This window comes from Silurus meridionalis, chromosome 3 (assembly GCF_014805685.1).
Source record: "Silurus meridionalis isolate SWU-2019-XX chromosome 3, ASM1480568v1, whole genome shotgun sequence".
NCBI classification, from domain to species: Eukaryota; Metazoa; Chordata; class Actinopteri; order Siluriformes; family Siluridae; genus Silurus; species Silurus meridionalis.
This window is the reverse complement of record NC_060886.1, coordinates 15,357,754-15,373,615: the sequence shown is the minus strand read 5'-3', so window position 1 is coordinate 15,373,615 and position 15,862 is coordinate 15,357,754. Positions and strand designations below refer to the sequence as shown.

The 15,862-nt window shown below is 34.6% G+C and overlaps 1 protein-coding gene across 2 annotated transcripts; it reads left to right on the top strand.

Moving 5' to 3' along the window:
• The first annotated feature begins 6,423 nt into the window (after window positions 1–6,423).
• On the top strand, window positions 6,424–14,341 carry si:dkey-192g7.3. Of its 2 annotated transcripts, XM_046845898.1 has the most exons (7): window positions 6,424–6,558; window positions 9,953–9,993; window positions 11,481–11,798; window positions 11,903–11,959; window positions 12,060–12,184; window positions 12,414–12,493; window positions 13,421–14,341. In XM_046845898.1, exons 1-6 carry the CDS (start codon window positions 6,551–6,553, stop codon window positions 12,468–12,470), a joined length of 606 nt encoding a protein of 201 aa, XP_046701854.1. In that variant the 5' UTR covers window positions 6,424–6,550; the 3' UTR covers window positions 12,471–12,493; window positions 13,421–14,341. The 2 variants fall into 2 exon arrangements, with proteins under 2 accessions (XP_046701854.1, XP_046701853.1); XM_046845897.1 differs by having other exon boundaries at window positions 12,414–14,341.
• The last annotated feature ends 1,521 nt before the right edge of the window (window positions 14,342–15,862 follow it).

Below are 15,862 nucleotides of genomic sequence, written 5' to 3'. Positions count from 1 at the left end.
TGATTTACATCACCTAAAGGCACATCTTGCACAGTATAAGGCTACTGTAAGTAGTGTGGCATGTTATATTCACACATGCCACAATATCATGACTGTTTTACTGTTTTCTTTCTTTCTTTCTTTTTTAATTTCTCGCTCTCCCTTATCATATGACAGCTACTCCTGACTGTGTAGGGTAAAGGCTAAGGTGCTTTCTCTGAGACAGAGAAGCCAGCCAGTCTTTTGAACTCCTGATCTTGCAGTGTCACAGCACATTACACACTAAGAAAAGCACTATCAGCCTTCATCTATTCATATGTGCTCACACCTGCCAACAATTAGCTAATGTTACTGCAGGGAGTGAAACTATGCCATTCTTCTAGCCAAGAGGGAATGTCAATTTTTGCTCTTTTGGGTACTGTGCCCCTCAGGATGACAAGACATATCCTATCTGTTGTGCTGCTATTTTAAAGCTGTCTCATGCAAGACTTGTATCACAGAGGAGAAAATTGATTAAAAAAAAATCATTTAGAGACTGGTTCAAGTCCATAGCTAAATTCTGTGTCCAATATTATATAATATAATAAAAGTTGCAAATGTGAAATGTTCTGAATATTTTCTGAACCATACAAAAGTAAACATTAACAAACCAGGACTTCCTGGTTCTTGTTCTTGTTCTTGTTTATATTGGGCATGTATGTGGTTATTTCTGCACATTGAAGAATTATATTTCCCTTCACTGTAACTATGGACATGAGCACAAAAATGTATGTTTTATCAAGGTAAACGTGGAAGAACGTGCACATTAAAAAGAAAATAGACTGCAAACAGGCATGGGTCATGTCAATGTCTGCCTCTTTTATAATGTTCATGTTGTTGATTATAATGTTGAAACTTTCAGCCTTGATTAGATCAAAAGAGCTGTTAAACACTAAGGTTTGTGTAGGACCTTTGGGTTCCTGTAAAACATTTAATCTTTTAGGTCATTTTCACCATTTAGCAGTCATCAAATAGACTTAAAAAAAATCTAATTTGTCACATACACACAGTGAAATGCTTTAAAGGTTTTCGCATTTCCCAACTCATCTGAAAGCTGGGGTCAGAGCGCAGGGTCAGCCATGGTACGGTGGCCCTGGAGCTGATAGGGTTAAGTGCCTTGCTCAAGGGCTCAACAGTGGCAGCTTGGCAGTGCTGGGGCTTGAACCCCTGACCTTATGATCAGTAACCCAAAGCCTTAACCACTGGACCACCACTGCCCTGTTTAAAATAAAATCACCTCATAATTAACAGTTCCTTTAATTCAAGTCAAGTGCCTCAAATGTTAATAAAACTAACGAAGACCCTATCTACACAGTAGAGAAAGCTGGCATTTTCTTTAAGTAGTGTTGGCAATAAAATGAGTGCAGCATTCCTAACAAGACCCAAAAACAGATACAAATTGCTGTACATTAGGTACAGAAACTGGAGTTAGCAATTGACTAAAATATAGTGATGTATTTCCGAGACAGAATGTTCAATAAGAAAAATTGTAGACATGAAAAAGTAATCAAAATGACACACACAAAACACAGATGTTAAAACCTATGTGATTATTCCAGTGGGGGGAAAGAAAACAGGGCATAAATAACACTTCACAAACCAAATATGCATTAAACACAAGTAAATATTTTTGGCTTTAGAACATTTAAATGCTAAATTATAACCATGCTCTATCATCACTTTGATTCAGCGTGTGCATCTAGTGGTGTTCCATTCCAGGTGTTTCAGAGTCGACTCAGACTTCCACCATAGGAGTCAATGGAATCGACTTTTCGACTCGATTTCCTTTACATCAATGCTCTGGATTGCATTGTTATGCACATTTTATTATAATTTTTTCCTCCGACATAAAGCCTTATGTTCCCATTATTAAAACAACACACTTTTTGCATACATGTAGCCCACTTAGCTATAACTTGCAATGATAAATAGCTACTGTCATTATTTTACACCGGGGAAAAGTCTTGACTCGAGGATCAGCCCTGGTCGAATTATCATGCAGAATTAAAGAAACGAGAAAGTATTCTTTACTGAAATGTATTTAATTTTAATGGTCGGGTGATGGCGCTAAAAGCATGTGATGTGTATTTTGTCTTAGAAACTGCTTGACCCGGAGCTTTAAAGCTATAAAAAATAAGAGTACATAAAAACTCATACAATACAGTATGTAAGATTGCTGTGAGTTTGTAATTATTTAGGATTAATAAATGATAATTAACACAAATAATGGAAACCCAAATGAAGACTATATTACGTTACATTAATATAACATCAGTTAAAATACAGTGCTACCAAAAGGGCCAACATTAAGAACTTTTACACCTGTTAACATAAGTCTGGGAAAAAATACTCACCGCAAACCGAATATGTGTAAAAGCCTCTGCCTTCCACCCGGGTTCGCTTTTATTTGATTCAGCGCCTATAGTACACTTACCGTTAACGATCAGCTTCATTGAAATAAAAAGTCACGCTTTTGATTCGAAGCTCCTCTCCTAATAACACAAATATCTTACTGTTACCGACAGTATAATTAACACTGAACAGAAAATAAAGGGAGACTGTAACTTAATTTATTTAAAAACAGGAGCAAAATCAACTTAACAGGGATTTTTGAACCTACGACGCCTGTCAGTGCTAACGTTACCCAACAGTATTTTTAATTTAGGTAAATATTATCCATTTTGCTTCTAGTATCACCATTTAACACAATTGCTTCTCTAACAAATATATGTATTAACTGATGTCACTAAATATTTCAGTAATATGACTTCAAAAATGTCAAACTTACCTGAGGGTATGAACGGACAGAAATGGCAGACTCCTCAAGTTGAAAGTTTAACGGTTGCTGTCTCAAATTTCTTCGCTAATCCACCAATAGGAATCCAAGGATGATGCAAGACATATACACCACCAGAGGCAATTTTACGATTACAGTATATGTTTTTAATGCAGCCTTTGTGATATATTAAACCATCACTATATGGTATGGTACAAATAAAGAAAACACCTGTTTAGTTTAGTTATTTCACAAAATTATTCATTAAAAAGGCAAACTATAATGTTTTAGGAAATATATTTTTGTTGACTGGTGATTTGTTTTTGACTACAGCAGTCATTTCCGTGGTTCTTGACTCAAAAAGCTTAGTGAATGTGTTGTGTAGGCCTACTGTTAGTTTACACTTCAGGTTCCTTGCTCTGCAAGGGTTTTACATAGAACTAGTTCTTTGGTAAAAGTTTCTATTTGCCAAGTACAGAACCACAGGGTTCTAAGTAGGACCCGGTATAGTCTAAACAAAATTTAATAAGGCCAGCGTTTATACTCATTTGTATATGCAAAGGATACTTTAGTGTCTAGAGTCTAGAGTTTCTTATGCTAGCCTTGAGCATTATCTGTATAGTCTAGAGTCTAGACTATACAGATAATGCTCAAGGCTAGCATAAGAGAAAAACTGTAAAACACTAACATAGCCAAAAACATCACGATCCAAAGAAAACTATTCATGGAAAAACAAAAAGTAATTCCAATTAATTCTGTTAAAATGTCTCAGTTGTCTTAATACCCCAATAACCATGAATCTATCTTATTTTTAGTACGGAATCTGTAATCTTGGTCTTTCTTTAAAAAAAAACCAAAAAAAAACCAATCCCTTTAATTGATCAGTACAAATGATACATTCCAGTAAGCTGTTTATAAATTCCTGTATGTGCCATATTTAGATACAAGCTTTAACTTATATAACAACATTCTACATGCAAACTTGAATCAATCGAATGGGATATTTTGATAATTTGCAAAAGACAGTTCGAAAGAATCTGTTCGATCGGTACTGGATTTATTCAGTACTGTTGCTGCACTTGCCCTGTAGATGTCACTGTTGCATCCTGAGTGAAGTTCTACAAAATTTAATTTTTAGCAAATTGCTTCATTCATTCCCACTTCCTTTGAGGAAGTTATGTTAAGAAACTGAATCGGGGTTAGTCTGGTTAGCCATATCCTACATACATCCTGTTATTGTGCTGAACAGTCAAGTGAGATCTAAAAAATAAACAAGCACAACAAACAGTATTAAAATGACACCACATTGAATTCCATTTTAATTGAAGGAAAGTTCTTTGAAAAGACATGTTGCCCACAAACCAAGTCCTGAGTTTCTATGAAGTCCACTACACTACTACATACCCTGGGGAAATACAACCTCAGACTGATTCAGTCAAGTCGAAATAACTGAAATTGAGGAACTGCTGACATATCACATGAGCAAGAGAGAAATTTTACAATCTCAGTTTTGGTTTTAAATGGCCATTCATAACAGTTTTAGCAGCAACCCTTCCAATCTAAATATCTTAACAAATAAATTATGTTCCAGTTATCATGTTACCATCCTTTAATGAGGTCATATATTATAGGCTTCATGTGCTGGAAATTCAGCATATCTGAAAAGTATTACGTTTATGCATTAATATGCTACCTTTTAAGAAGTACTAAACCCCTAATACATAACTACAGCACATAGGAAAACAAGAAAGAAAGCATTTTTTATTATTATGATTTTTTTTACAGAATTCAAAAAACATTTCTGTGACATTTTTGGAAAAAGAGTTCATAGATTCTATAGTATTATATAGAATTTGTAAATTTCAGTTTTTGTAGTTTTATTTTTAACATTTTTAGAGAGAATATATAGAATATATAAAAATAGAAAACAAAAACAGAAGGATGCAAGCATACAATCTTTATTCAGAGTAACAATTTTGTTTCTATGTTATAATCGTGTGTCTTAAATATTTATTGTCAGTTGAACAGCTGCCCCTAATCCAGAGAAATAATTTTTATGTTGCTTTTTGCACATATTTTACAGATGAGGGTTAGATGTTATCTTGAAACAATGCTAGAGTTCTCTTCAAGATTACAATTGCAAGAAAATTCTTGTAAATCTGATGAATTTATGAAGAATTTCCCTTATCTTTGTGACAATGGAGAACATTTAGAGTGCACTCTAAAATCAAAACTCATCACAGTTTTGAACAAGCATCAGGATTTGTTGCTGATTGGTCCTTAAGAGCTTGTGATCAGTGAAAGAATAACAACTTAATAACTTAAAAATGTATTAAAAAAATTCTAATTAATAACTTATTATATTATAAATTGTAAGTAGGTCCTAGAATTATTGCTATGTTGAAACAGTATTGCGTAGATGATTATTAAGAAGGTTTAAAGAGTTATTAATAATAAATCAGATCGCGTGTGTGTTTGACATATTATGTCCACCTTTTCTGAATAACTAATGCAGAAAATAATTACAGGTAATTACAAACGGCTCACAACTGCAACACAACTGTCTTCTATTTAGATGTGAAACTGGTGTTGCTGTTTAAAACATTTGATCAAACACTAATCAACACCCTTTAGTACTAACATCTGAACTACTCAATCATGCAATTATCCAAGTCATGTTTTGGCAGTGCAATTCATAAAGTCCTGCAGATACAAGTTAAAAGGTTTATGCTGCCAAATAGGCTGTCTGATATTTTCTAAAGAGGATGATCTCTCTAGGAAAGTGCACAACATTTCATTGAGTTTATCCAGAATGGTGCAAAAACCAAGCTGCTGAAAGATCAGGTCAGGTCAGACTATAAGAGGTCAGAATGGTTTATGCTAAGAGGAAAATAACTCACTTTTTTACGACTGTGGTGAGCATCTCAGAAGAAACAATTTAAGCATTGAGGTGTATGCACTACAAATGGAAAAGCGAAAAAACACACACTGGGTGCAACACCTGTAAGACAGAAACATTAGAGCAGGGGTCACCAACGTGGTGCCCGTAGGCACCAGGTAGCCCGCAAGGACCACATGAGTAGCCCGCGAGCCTTTTCTAAAAATAACTGTTTCCTACTTTGTTAAATCATTGTTGATAATTATTATGAGAAATCATTAACATGATCAGTGTCTTAACATAGATGAATATCATTAATTATTAATAATAACATATAATAAAAGGTAAATTGAGCAAATTTGTTATTTCAGATCAAACTGAAAACTGTGTGTATCAAACTGGTAGCCCTTCACATTAATCGGTACCCAAGAAGTAGCTCTCAGTTTCAAAAAGGTTGGTGACCCCTGCATTAGAGTATAATACAGGTTTTGGGAACAGTTTCACCAAAACTGGACACAGCTAATAATTTTCTAATCTTCTGCTTCGACATCTTACAGTCATTAACTGAAGCTCTTGTATCTGTATGACTTCATGCATTGCACTGCCACCACAGGATTAGTTGGTTGGATATTTGCATAAAAGTGCAGGTGCACGGGTGTTTTTATTGAGGTGAATGTGTGTCATCATCAGAAACCAAAGTAGACTGGTCATTTAGATTAGCATTAATAATTAACCAATAGGAAAGGACGCGTGGGCGAGAGGGAGAGCGCGAGAGACACAGACCGCGCATGCGATAGAGGTAGAGGAGAGACGCGCGCGCTCAAGAGTCCAGACAAGAGGGCTGTATATCATAGAGCTGAAACTGCATAAACACGGCAATGTCAAGGTTTGTCTCTTGCACGTTTTTTCGACTTGATTTTCTAGTATGTGTGTATGTGGGATTGTTGGATAACTCGTTTGTACTTTCCGTTGAGTTATTTACGTATACTAAACGTTTTGGTTTTAAAGAATAAAATTCAATTGTTGTGAAACATGTCAGACTTTTTACAGAGGTGACACTGTGCATTCTTGAACGGTGCAGTAATCGAAAGTGAACCGCACTTACAAATAGACTAGAAAGAAACCGAGAAAGTAGACATTTTGGGGGTTGCCTGTACAAAGTAATGAATCCAGTATGAGGAAGAAGGAACTGAAACAATGTATTCGGTTAAATCCAGAAAACTGTCTAGAGAAAACCTGCCATTTTCTGTTTTTAATATTGTAAAGAATGTACATATACAGCAGAGGCAACGTTAAATACTCTTTCTTTCTTTCTTTCTTTCTTTCTTTCTTTCTTTCTTTCGTTCGTTCGTTCGTTCGTTCGTTCGTTCGTTCTTTCTTTCTTTCTTTCTTTCTTTCTTTCTTTCTTTCTTTCTTTCTTTCTTTCTTTCTTTCTTTCTTTCTATTACTCTGTCATAAAGTGTATACTGTATATATACGTGGACTCCAAAAGTCTCAGACACACTGAAAATCTGAAATATTTTCACAAGGTTGCTGCACAAACTTGTTCACACTGTAAATCAAGCAAAATGGGAATATGCGCAATACTGAAACACTCTCATTACGAGTCATGTGAACAAAAGATTTCACTTTTCACTCAAACTGTTGTCAGTACTATAAATCGCAGTAGAAATGATAGTACTTACACTTTCATTTTGGACCCCACTGTTTGCCTATACATACTCAGGGTCACTCTATTCAGAACACTTACACAACTGCTCATTCATGCAGTTATCTAACCAGACAATTATGTGTCATGACAATTGTTTACATGATTTATGCACTATGCATAAATCATGCAAATACAACTAAGAAATTTAGGCTTACATAAAACGTGTTTTTGTGACTTTAACTGTGGCATGGTTGTTGGTGCCAGACAAGCTGGTTTGAATATTTCAGAAACTGTATCTTGTTTTTTTTGTTAAACACACAAATTTGGTGTCAGAATTAGCTAAGAAAAATCCACTGTACAGAAGATCTGCAGCCTAAAACACCTTGTCAATCAATTGTCAAACACCTTGGCAAACGATCTCAGGCGAATACTGGTTTGATTTGGACTTCAGATGGATGCGCTACAACAGCAATAGACTGCCGTAGGTTTCACTCTTGTCAGTCAAGAACAAGAATCTGAAGCTATTATGTGCCTCGACTCCCAGAAACTGGACAATTGAAGACTGTAAAAAGACCTTTCCTTTAACTGTCCAGTTTGGGAGCCTCTGTGCCCATGTAAGCCTCAGGTACTTTGCTGACAGGAATGTTACATGTTGTGGTCTACTGCTTTGTTAATAGTGACTGAGTTACTTGATTTTCTTTAAACAAACTATCCATTTTGATCTCTCTTTTCAACAAGGCATTTCCACCCACAGATCTGTGACTCACTTAATATCCGTTGCTTATTGCACCATTCTGTGAAAAACTATAGAGAATGTTGTGGTTGAAAATGTCAAAATATCAGCAAATTCTAGAATCCTCAGACCAGCCTATCTGGTACTAATATTTATGATCAACGTCACAGAAAAAACACACTTCTTCATTCATCTGTGTTTTTTACATTTAGAGCAATTCACACAAATGCGGAACAGTAAAATGGGTACAGGGTTAGTGCCCTAACTAACCCTAACCCAGAATAATATAATTTGATGGTGATTCATCGATGTAGCATTATGCTGGGTTGATTACTTGACTTGCACAACTAAATGTGGCTACGGTGTGTGTGTGTGTGTGTGTGTGTGTGTGAGTGAGAGAGAGAGAGAGTGGGAAGGAAAAGTGAGTGAATAAAGGAATATGTTTTTATATTAAAAGTGTTAAAACTGTAACTTATCTACAAGCGCATTAATAATTAATTTTTTAAATAATTTCCTGTTTTCCACACAAAGACCTCAATGCCCTAAGCAGCTCAGTACTGTACAAATGACGCACAAACAACTGTAGCTTGGGGATTTTTTTGGGATAACCCAAACTGATTAATAAGCTTTATGTGGTATATTCTTATTTAAAACTCCAATATGAATTCTTAGGCACCGAGTAGAAGTTTGTAAAAAAATTTGTATGGCTGCAGGCAGCACACAATGGCTTTTTGGTGACAAGCCACTTCTCCCTAATCACTACAGGTTCAACTTATACAAACATTGCAATGATTTGTAAGGGAAATATTCTGACCGTGGGATTTTCTAACAGCTTAGATTAGAGTTTTAGATTTCTGTTAACTCTGTTCATAAGAAGATGCAGAAATAGAAGATCGTACAATAGATACAGTATAAGGGACTGTTACATAAAACTATTACATAGCTTACATAACTTACATTTAGATTATTTTTAAATTTAAATCAATTATTTTTAAAATTATGTTTAAAATAAACAGCAGCAGTTATGGCCCACACTAAAAACATTTTCATGTCGGCCAGTTGTGGGCAGAATAATTAAAGTGTGGCGAATCTGTCAAATATGATTAGGGTACATAATGGCACTAATAATACAGAAACTTCCATGCATTTGCACAATCATCAATTTTGTTGTCAATCTTTAAAACAAGACAAAACATGAAGCAACACCTGCACACATTCACAGGCACAGCTATCTCTGTTGCATTTAACCAGCTTTTCCTTGCTGATTAAATCTTGGCTTTGAGAAAACCCAGATTGTGCAATTGGGATGTTCGTTTTCAGTATTGTGAATGTAGCATTAAATAAATACCTTGGGCTACAGGGGGCCTTGGTAACCCTACATAAGAACTTCAAAATGTAGAAAGAACAAGTTCCATGGTTCAGACATGCTCTTTTTAATAATTGAAAGATTAAAGACATGTTAGGTTTTGTTACATTCTAATGCTTTCGATGGGCTTCAGATCTCCTGCTACACTGATCATTGTAAAGTGGTGACTGAAGATGAATGATTGAATAAATGAGCATAAGCATATTTAAAATGAATATGCACCCAGGCTGATGTGTGATCATTTTGTTTTTTTAATTAATCTTACTCTACAGTTCTTCAGGATTTTACACATAATGATTCTAGTCTTTTCCAATTTTAGTGCATCATGCAGTAACCTTTTGTTAAGCTAGCAAAAATTGGTTAGAAAATACAAGCTTTGAGCTTAGATTGGCTTTGACTACATCTGCAGTGGTTGTGCTTAGATAGTGAACAAAATCCAGAAACTGCATTGAAAGTAGGCTGGATGGGTGTGTGTGTGTGTGTGTGTGTGTGTGTGTGTGTTACAGCTAATCTTTTTTTTTCTGTTTTAGGTCAGCTGTTGTGATGTGGCTCTTGGCTGTGTTCTGCTTTGGTAAGCCAACATTTGAGTTTCAGACATTGGATAATTTGCCTGAAGAAATAAAATCCAAACAGCTGTGGCTTATGCAATTTTAAATAATGATTTGATTATTCAAGCATTGTTGGTCCTTCCCAGATATAGTGACAGAAGTTTTTTTTTTTTAGTATGTGTAAACTAAATCTATCTCACATTCTAATGATTGAAAACTTTTTAATGTTGCACAGTCAAAGCTGTGTATTTTTTATAGTAATAATAAAGGATTTTTCGATAGTTATCTAGTGAATCAACATTTCAGTTTGAATAAACATGGGCGTGTTTGTATTAGCCAAAGTTCTAAGTGGTTAGTGCAACAAAGGAAGTAGTCTTTGTAAACCAAGATTTTGTAAGTGAAATAGTTTGATACAAAATAATACTAATAAGTATTATGTCTGAGACCCGTTTTTACATATGCCTGGACATTTATATGTATATATACATGCTTATAGCAGACTACATGATAACCAGAAACATCCAAAGTGATGTGAATGATACTTCAAGGGAAGTGCAACTATATATATTATATAAATATATAATTTATATACACTGAATGTGTGTGTGTGTGTGTGTGTGTGTGTGTGTGTGTGTGTAGTTGCTATTCCCTAGAAGTAGCATTTAGTGTTCTTTTTATTTTAATTCCATCATCTCATCATTAAATTAATATTCAGATTTACACTTACCATCCACTTTTTATGGACTTGAATATGCTTGCACATTCTTGTGGTTTAATAATTATTTGTGGTTAGAGCTCAAGAGGTCAGGTTTTTTATTTCACCAGACAATACTGTTGGTTATAAAATGCCTGGATTATGTAAGTGCATGCTTTATACATGCAGGTTACGTTTCTTCCCCTTTTTTGTCATGTTAGTATAAAGTAACTCAACACTGTTCTACCTAAGCCATTCTGCATTCATTTTCAGTGACATGGAGGTTTTGTGACATGCAGGACCACCCCAGGGGCGGTACAAGCATAGATTTTTGTATGGCTTTCGTGATTGTTCCTAGAATATTATTTACCAAATAAAGTTTCAAATTTAGAGCAGGAAGTGATTAAAGTTTCAAACAAGCTCTAAAGTTGTCTTCATTTGACTTGTATTAAGGAATATCAAGTTAACCAAATTAATAATACTAAAAATAATAACAACAATAATAATAATAATAATAATAATAATAATAATAATAATAATAATAAATACATGCTATTATGGAGTAGTTGCACATGCCACAATTTTCCACATCAGCCATATTTTGCAAAAAATTATTAAACAGTCAATATGACCAAACAAGTTACACCATAATGGTCTATGTGAGATATTACTACATAATACCTCAGCATGTATTAGGTATTCTTTATTTATGCTGCAGAATAAACTAAATGTCCAGAACAGTTATTATTTTCTTGCATTATCATATTTTTCATCTGAAGTATATGTACTGATTCTGTTAATATGTTTATGTTACAGACAGCAAAGCAGCAAAGACATCTGAGAGTATAAACGTCATTGCTGGGCAGAATGTGATGCTGCCATGCCCTTGCTCTGAAGATACTGAAAGGGTTGTATGGCAGATTGGCGAGGAGATAGTTGTAAATCAGTGTTGTGAGAACCATCCACAAGATCAATTCTATGTAAACAGAACCCAAGTCTTCCTATTGTCTGCAAAAGGAAACTGCTCACTACTTCTTCGTAATGTGGCCTTGAAAGATGCGACTGAGTTTACATGTTATACTTTTGATAGTGAAAGCTTCCAAGACATGCAGAAAGTTACATTGAATGTTGAAGGTAAGCTAGTATATGTTGAGCTTTTTTGAATTCCAGTTTAAATGAGAAATGCTGAGAAATGCTAAGAAAATGTAAATGATTGTGAAGTGATTTTCTTTTTACAGAGCCATATATAAATAGCCAGAGTCATACAAGTTCTCATATTGTTCTGCCTACTCCAGGTGAGTACAATATCAGCAGTACAGTCTTTTCTGCCCTTGATTTTCATTTTGCCTAAAATGGTTCAATAAAATGATCAGCTTGTTGTTTTTTCTTTCACAGGAACTAGAAATGAACCTCATACAGGATTTTCAGTTGGAGTTCCCATAACATTGATACTGGTAATCCTGTTTGGACTGATTGTGGCACTTTTTATCAGAAAGCATCGGCAGAGGCAGCCAAGGATGGTAAAAAAATATTAATTTCCTTGTATTTATAATTTTTGACCTTCTGAGTTTATTTTGAAGCTTAAATTATTATTAAGTAACAATGATTTGATCAAACTGATGTACTAATCAATGACATTACTTTTACTAGCTTCTCATAACTGATTACCTGTAAACTACATGTTAACTTCACACTTACCTTAGACAGCATTATAATAATGATTCATTTTTATTTTATTCAATGTTACAGATGGAGATCGAGAAACCACATTTAAGACTGCCTATAGTGGACCACACTCCTGTGTGACTAATAACAATATATCATTATGGGTGAGCCAATAAATATGGACTCAAATTACTGTGAAGACCACTTGGAACTTAATACGATCACCAACATGGGCATTAAATATCTGTAGACATGTCTACAGTATATATATTTTCCATTGTGGATATACACTGTAATATACAAAGGGGACCCACAAATTCCTGGAATTGTATAAAAAAAACAAAACACAGCATTTCCTCTGTAATCCCCTTCAAAGCACTCTTTCTGTAATGTGATAAATTTGTGTTTCTTCCATTCCTTTACACTTTTTAGTTTTCAGCTTTTGAAATTATGTCTAGAGCCCCATGTGCTTTATTCCCCTGGATTTTTTCCATTGTTTAATGTTTTTTTTAAATGTAGGGAGATCTGAATAATGAGGTGAATGTGAAGTGATAACCACATTGCTTATGGACAAGGCAGTGTTTGTAGGTGCATTGTCCTAGTGAAAGAGCCACTACTGTGTTTGTCCGTTAATGTGAAAAACTAAATCATCTTTGTCCCACCACAATCGAATTCTGGGAATTTGTGACCCTTCTTTTATTTTTGTGTATAAATGTACATATACTTTAACAATTTTGCTTTTAGATTTAAATTCATTTAACGAGCAGTTTAGAGGTACACGTATCCAGAGGTAGAGGGCGGTGGTTCATTTATCTATGGTAAACAGCTCACTACACATGCATTTTGTACATACTAGTTTTCACCTTCACTGGTTCGTAGCTGTCTTAAACACACGCTGACTAATGGGTGGGAATTGGCCAAAGAAAAAAAATAACACAAAAAGCTTTTTGCGTGTCAGTGGAGATGAAAGTGCAGCAAGAATGAGTTTTATAATCAGCCAGAAACATGTAGAGATGCATCAATAGTATTTCAAATTTTGGCATTAATATCAGTATTCAATTGGGTCTAGCATATTTTTTGTCTGCTTCCAGGTTCTATTATATTTGGAGATACTAAACAACCACATGATATTAAAGGGCATCAACACTGTACATGTGATCTTTGGAACGGTACCAGTGTGAGGACATGATGACTGAATGGACACAAATTGTTTTCTTTTATTAAAAAGCAGGATCAGTGCATCTCTAAACAGAACCTAACATAAAGCACTAACTACAAATGTGTTGATTTGAACTTGAATGATTTCACTGATTCACACTTGTGCTTTCATGTGAAAATCTTCACAGAATTTGTATATATACCAAAGTAATCAACTTATATATATGAACTTGCAATATTTGTAAGCGTGACTCTTTCCTAAGCTGAAAGCCCAGAACAGGAAAAACAAGAATCAGTGTTGAAATCTGAACTGAGATGGTTTAACAAGGCAAGAACAGTTTTTATTACACATTTTAATTACTTATTACTTTATTACTTTTATTTTAAACCAGCAAACATCCATTCACAAAAAATGCAGCTAGGTAAATGATAGATTAATATAAACAACAGTGAAAACATGTAAACAATTGCAACTCCAGGGCTATGTGCATCAACTTTGGAAACTGTACCGGCTGGTATGTTCAAAATGTACTTACTATTTTTTGTGTCAAAGGTCTCTGGTGTTTAATATATCCCATATGTAAACTGTAAAGGACATATTATATTTGCAGACAAACAGATGGCCTCCCTTTTTTATTATGAAACTTTTATTTCTATGTAGTTGGTGTTAAGTTAATGGCAGTACTTAAAGCACTTAAATCTACGCCTGGGCGTGCTTTCTTTTGGTGGATTTTTATTTTAAAACTCCCTATGGGATATTTTGCTTGATTGTATTTGTTACAAATATAACAGAAATGTTAAGTGTATTTTTTATATGCCTGTAGTGCTAATAAACTTTACAGTACTTTTCTATACTTGTGTCTTCTTTTAATCTGTCTGATTTATTCACAAACCTTTCATCATGTCCTTTAGCCACATCTTTGCAAGATTCAGTTAATGTACAGTATAGAACACTCAAATAAGGGTGTTATTTATTATGGGTTAAAGAGACACAACTGTAGAAAAGCATGCTGTTTTTCAAGAAGTTCCTTCTTCTGCTTCTGCTTGTGTACTTCTGTATACGGTAGTTAAATTAGACCATACACAAAAGACCAAACACAAATACAAAATAATGTATATTTTATATCCCATATTTTACTTATTAAATTCTGTTTTATGTGGTTCTTCTTATCTAGAAAATATGAAATGCTTAAACTAAAATGACTGACATGACATGACTTTTGGCATTACAATTAGAAGGAAGCATTTTAACTTCTCTGAGGTTCCCGAGTGTGCATGTTTGTGTGCACTGTAAATACTGCAGCATTAGAAAGTTTAAATATAGGATTAGCATTAGGGGAAATACAGAGAATGCTGTTCCATTCATTCTTCCATTCAAGTGGTTTAGAAAATCCCCTTTTTCTGCAACACCAAGACCAGATAGTCATGTCACACATTGGCAATCACAATACAGTGTTTCCATACTGATTTTAAAAATGCTGATTAAAATGAAAGGGTCAACGTGCTTCTTAAAAGTAGTTGATGGCCCTCTGGTGCATGAGCCACTCATCTGAAATAAAAGCAGTTCTTACCCCTCTACCCAAAAGTAAACTGTATTAGTTGATAGTTATGATATTATGCAGCCCACATTTTCTGTCTGGCATCATAGAGAGTCAACAACATCCTCTGTAACAGCTCATAAAACATTCCTACCTTTATAAGCATGATGTTTATTAACTTTGATAAGACTGAAAGATAGCATGAATAATGAACATTAAACAGAGTTCAGGGTTTTAAAGATGCCAAAACATTTAGTGTTTGTGGTTGATGGTTCAACCTCTGATTGTTTCATGTCTACAGATTTTTATTATTATTATTGTTAATGGCCAAACACCAACGGTGTGTAGGCATCCAGAATTGTAATTCTGTCTTACAGCGTGCCAAGCACCATAAGTACATAGGTATGTGAATGGAATAGTATGTTTTTCTTTTTCTTCTTCTTCTTCTTCTTCTTCTTCAACTTCTTCTTCTTCTTTTTCTTCTTCTTCCAGTAATATGTTAACATAGATGCCCACAGAACACTTGGTATGCTTTTTAATTAAGTTTTTATGAAGACAGTTCTAAAGTATTATGGTGAACAAGTGCAAAACACTTAACAAATCCAAAAACAAAACCAAGTATGGACACAATATCAAATAACTAACCAATATATATATAAAACCAATAATATAAACCAAAATAACAACATGGAAACGTAGTTGTACAGCAAGGGGAGGTGGTAGGCTAGTGGGTAAGGCATTGGACTTTGGATCTGGTGGTTGTGGATTTGAGTCCTGGCCATACCAGGCTGGGCCCCTGAGCAAGGGCTGTAAAGGCTTCAAGAGTTTCTCTTAAAA

Coding starts and splice junctions, on each gene's coding strand:
- si:dkey-192g7.3 (XM_046845898.1), top strand. Junction 9,994..11,480: donor CTTGGCTGTGTTCTGCTTTG/GTAAGCCAACAT, acceptor TTTATGTTACAG/ACAGCAAAGCAGCAAAGACA. Junction 12,185..12,413: donor GGCAGAGGCAGCCAAGGATG/GTAAAAAAATAT, acceptor TCAATGTTACAG/ATGGAGATCGAGAAACCACA.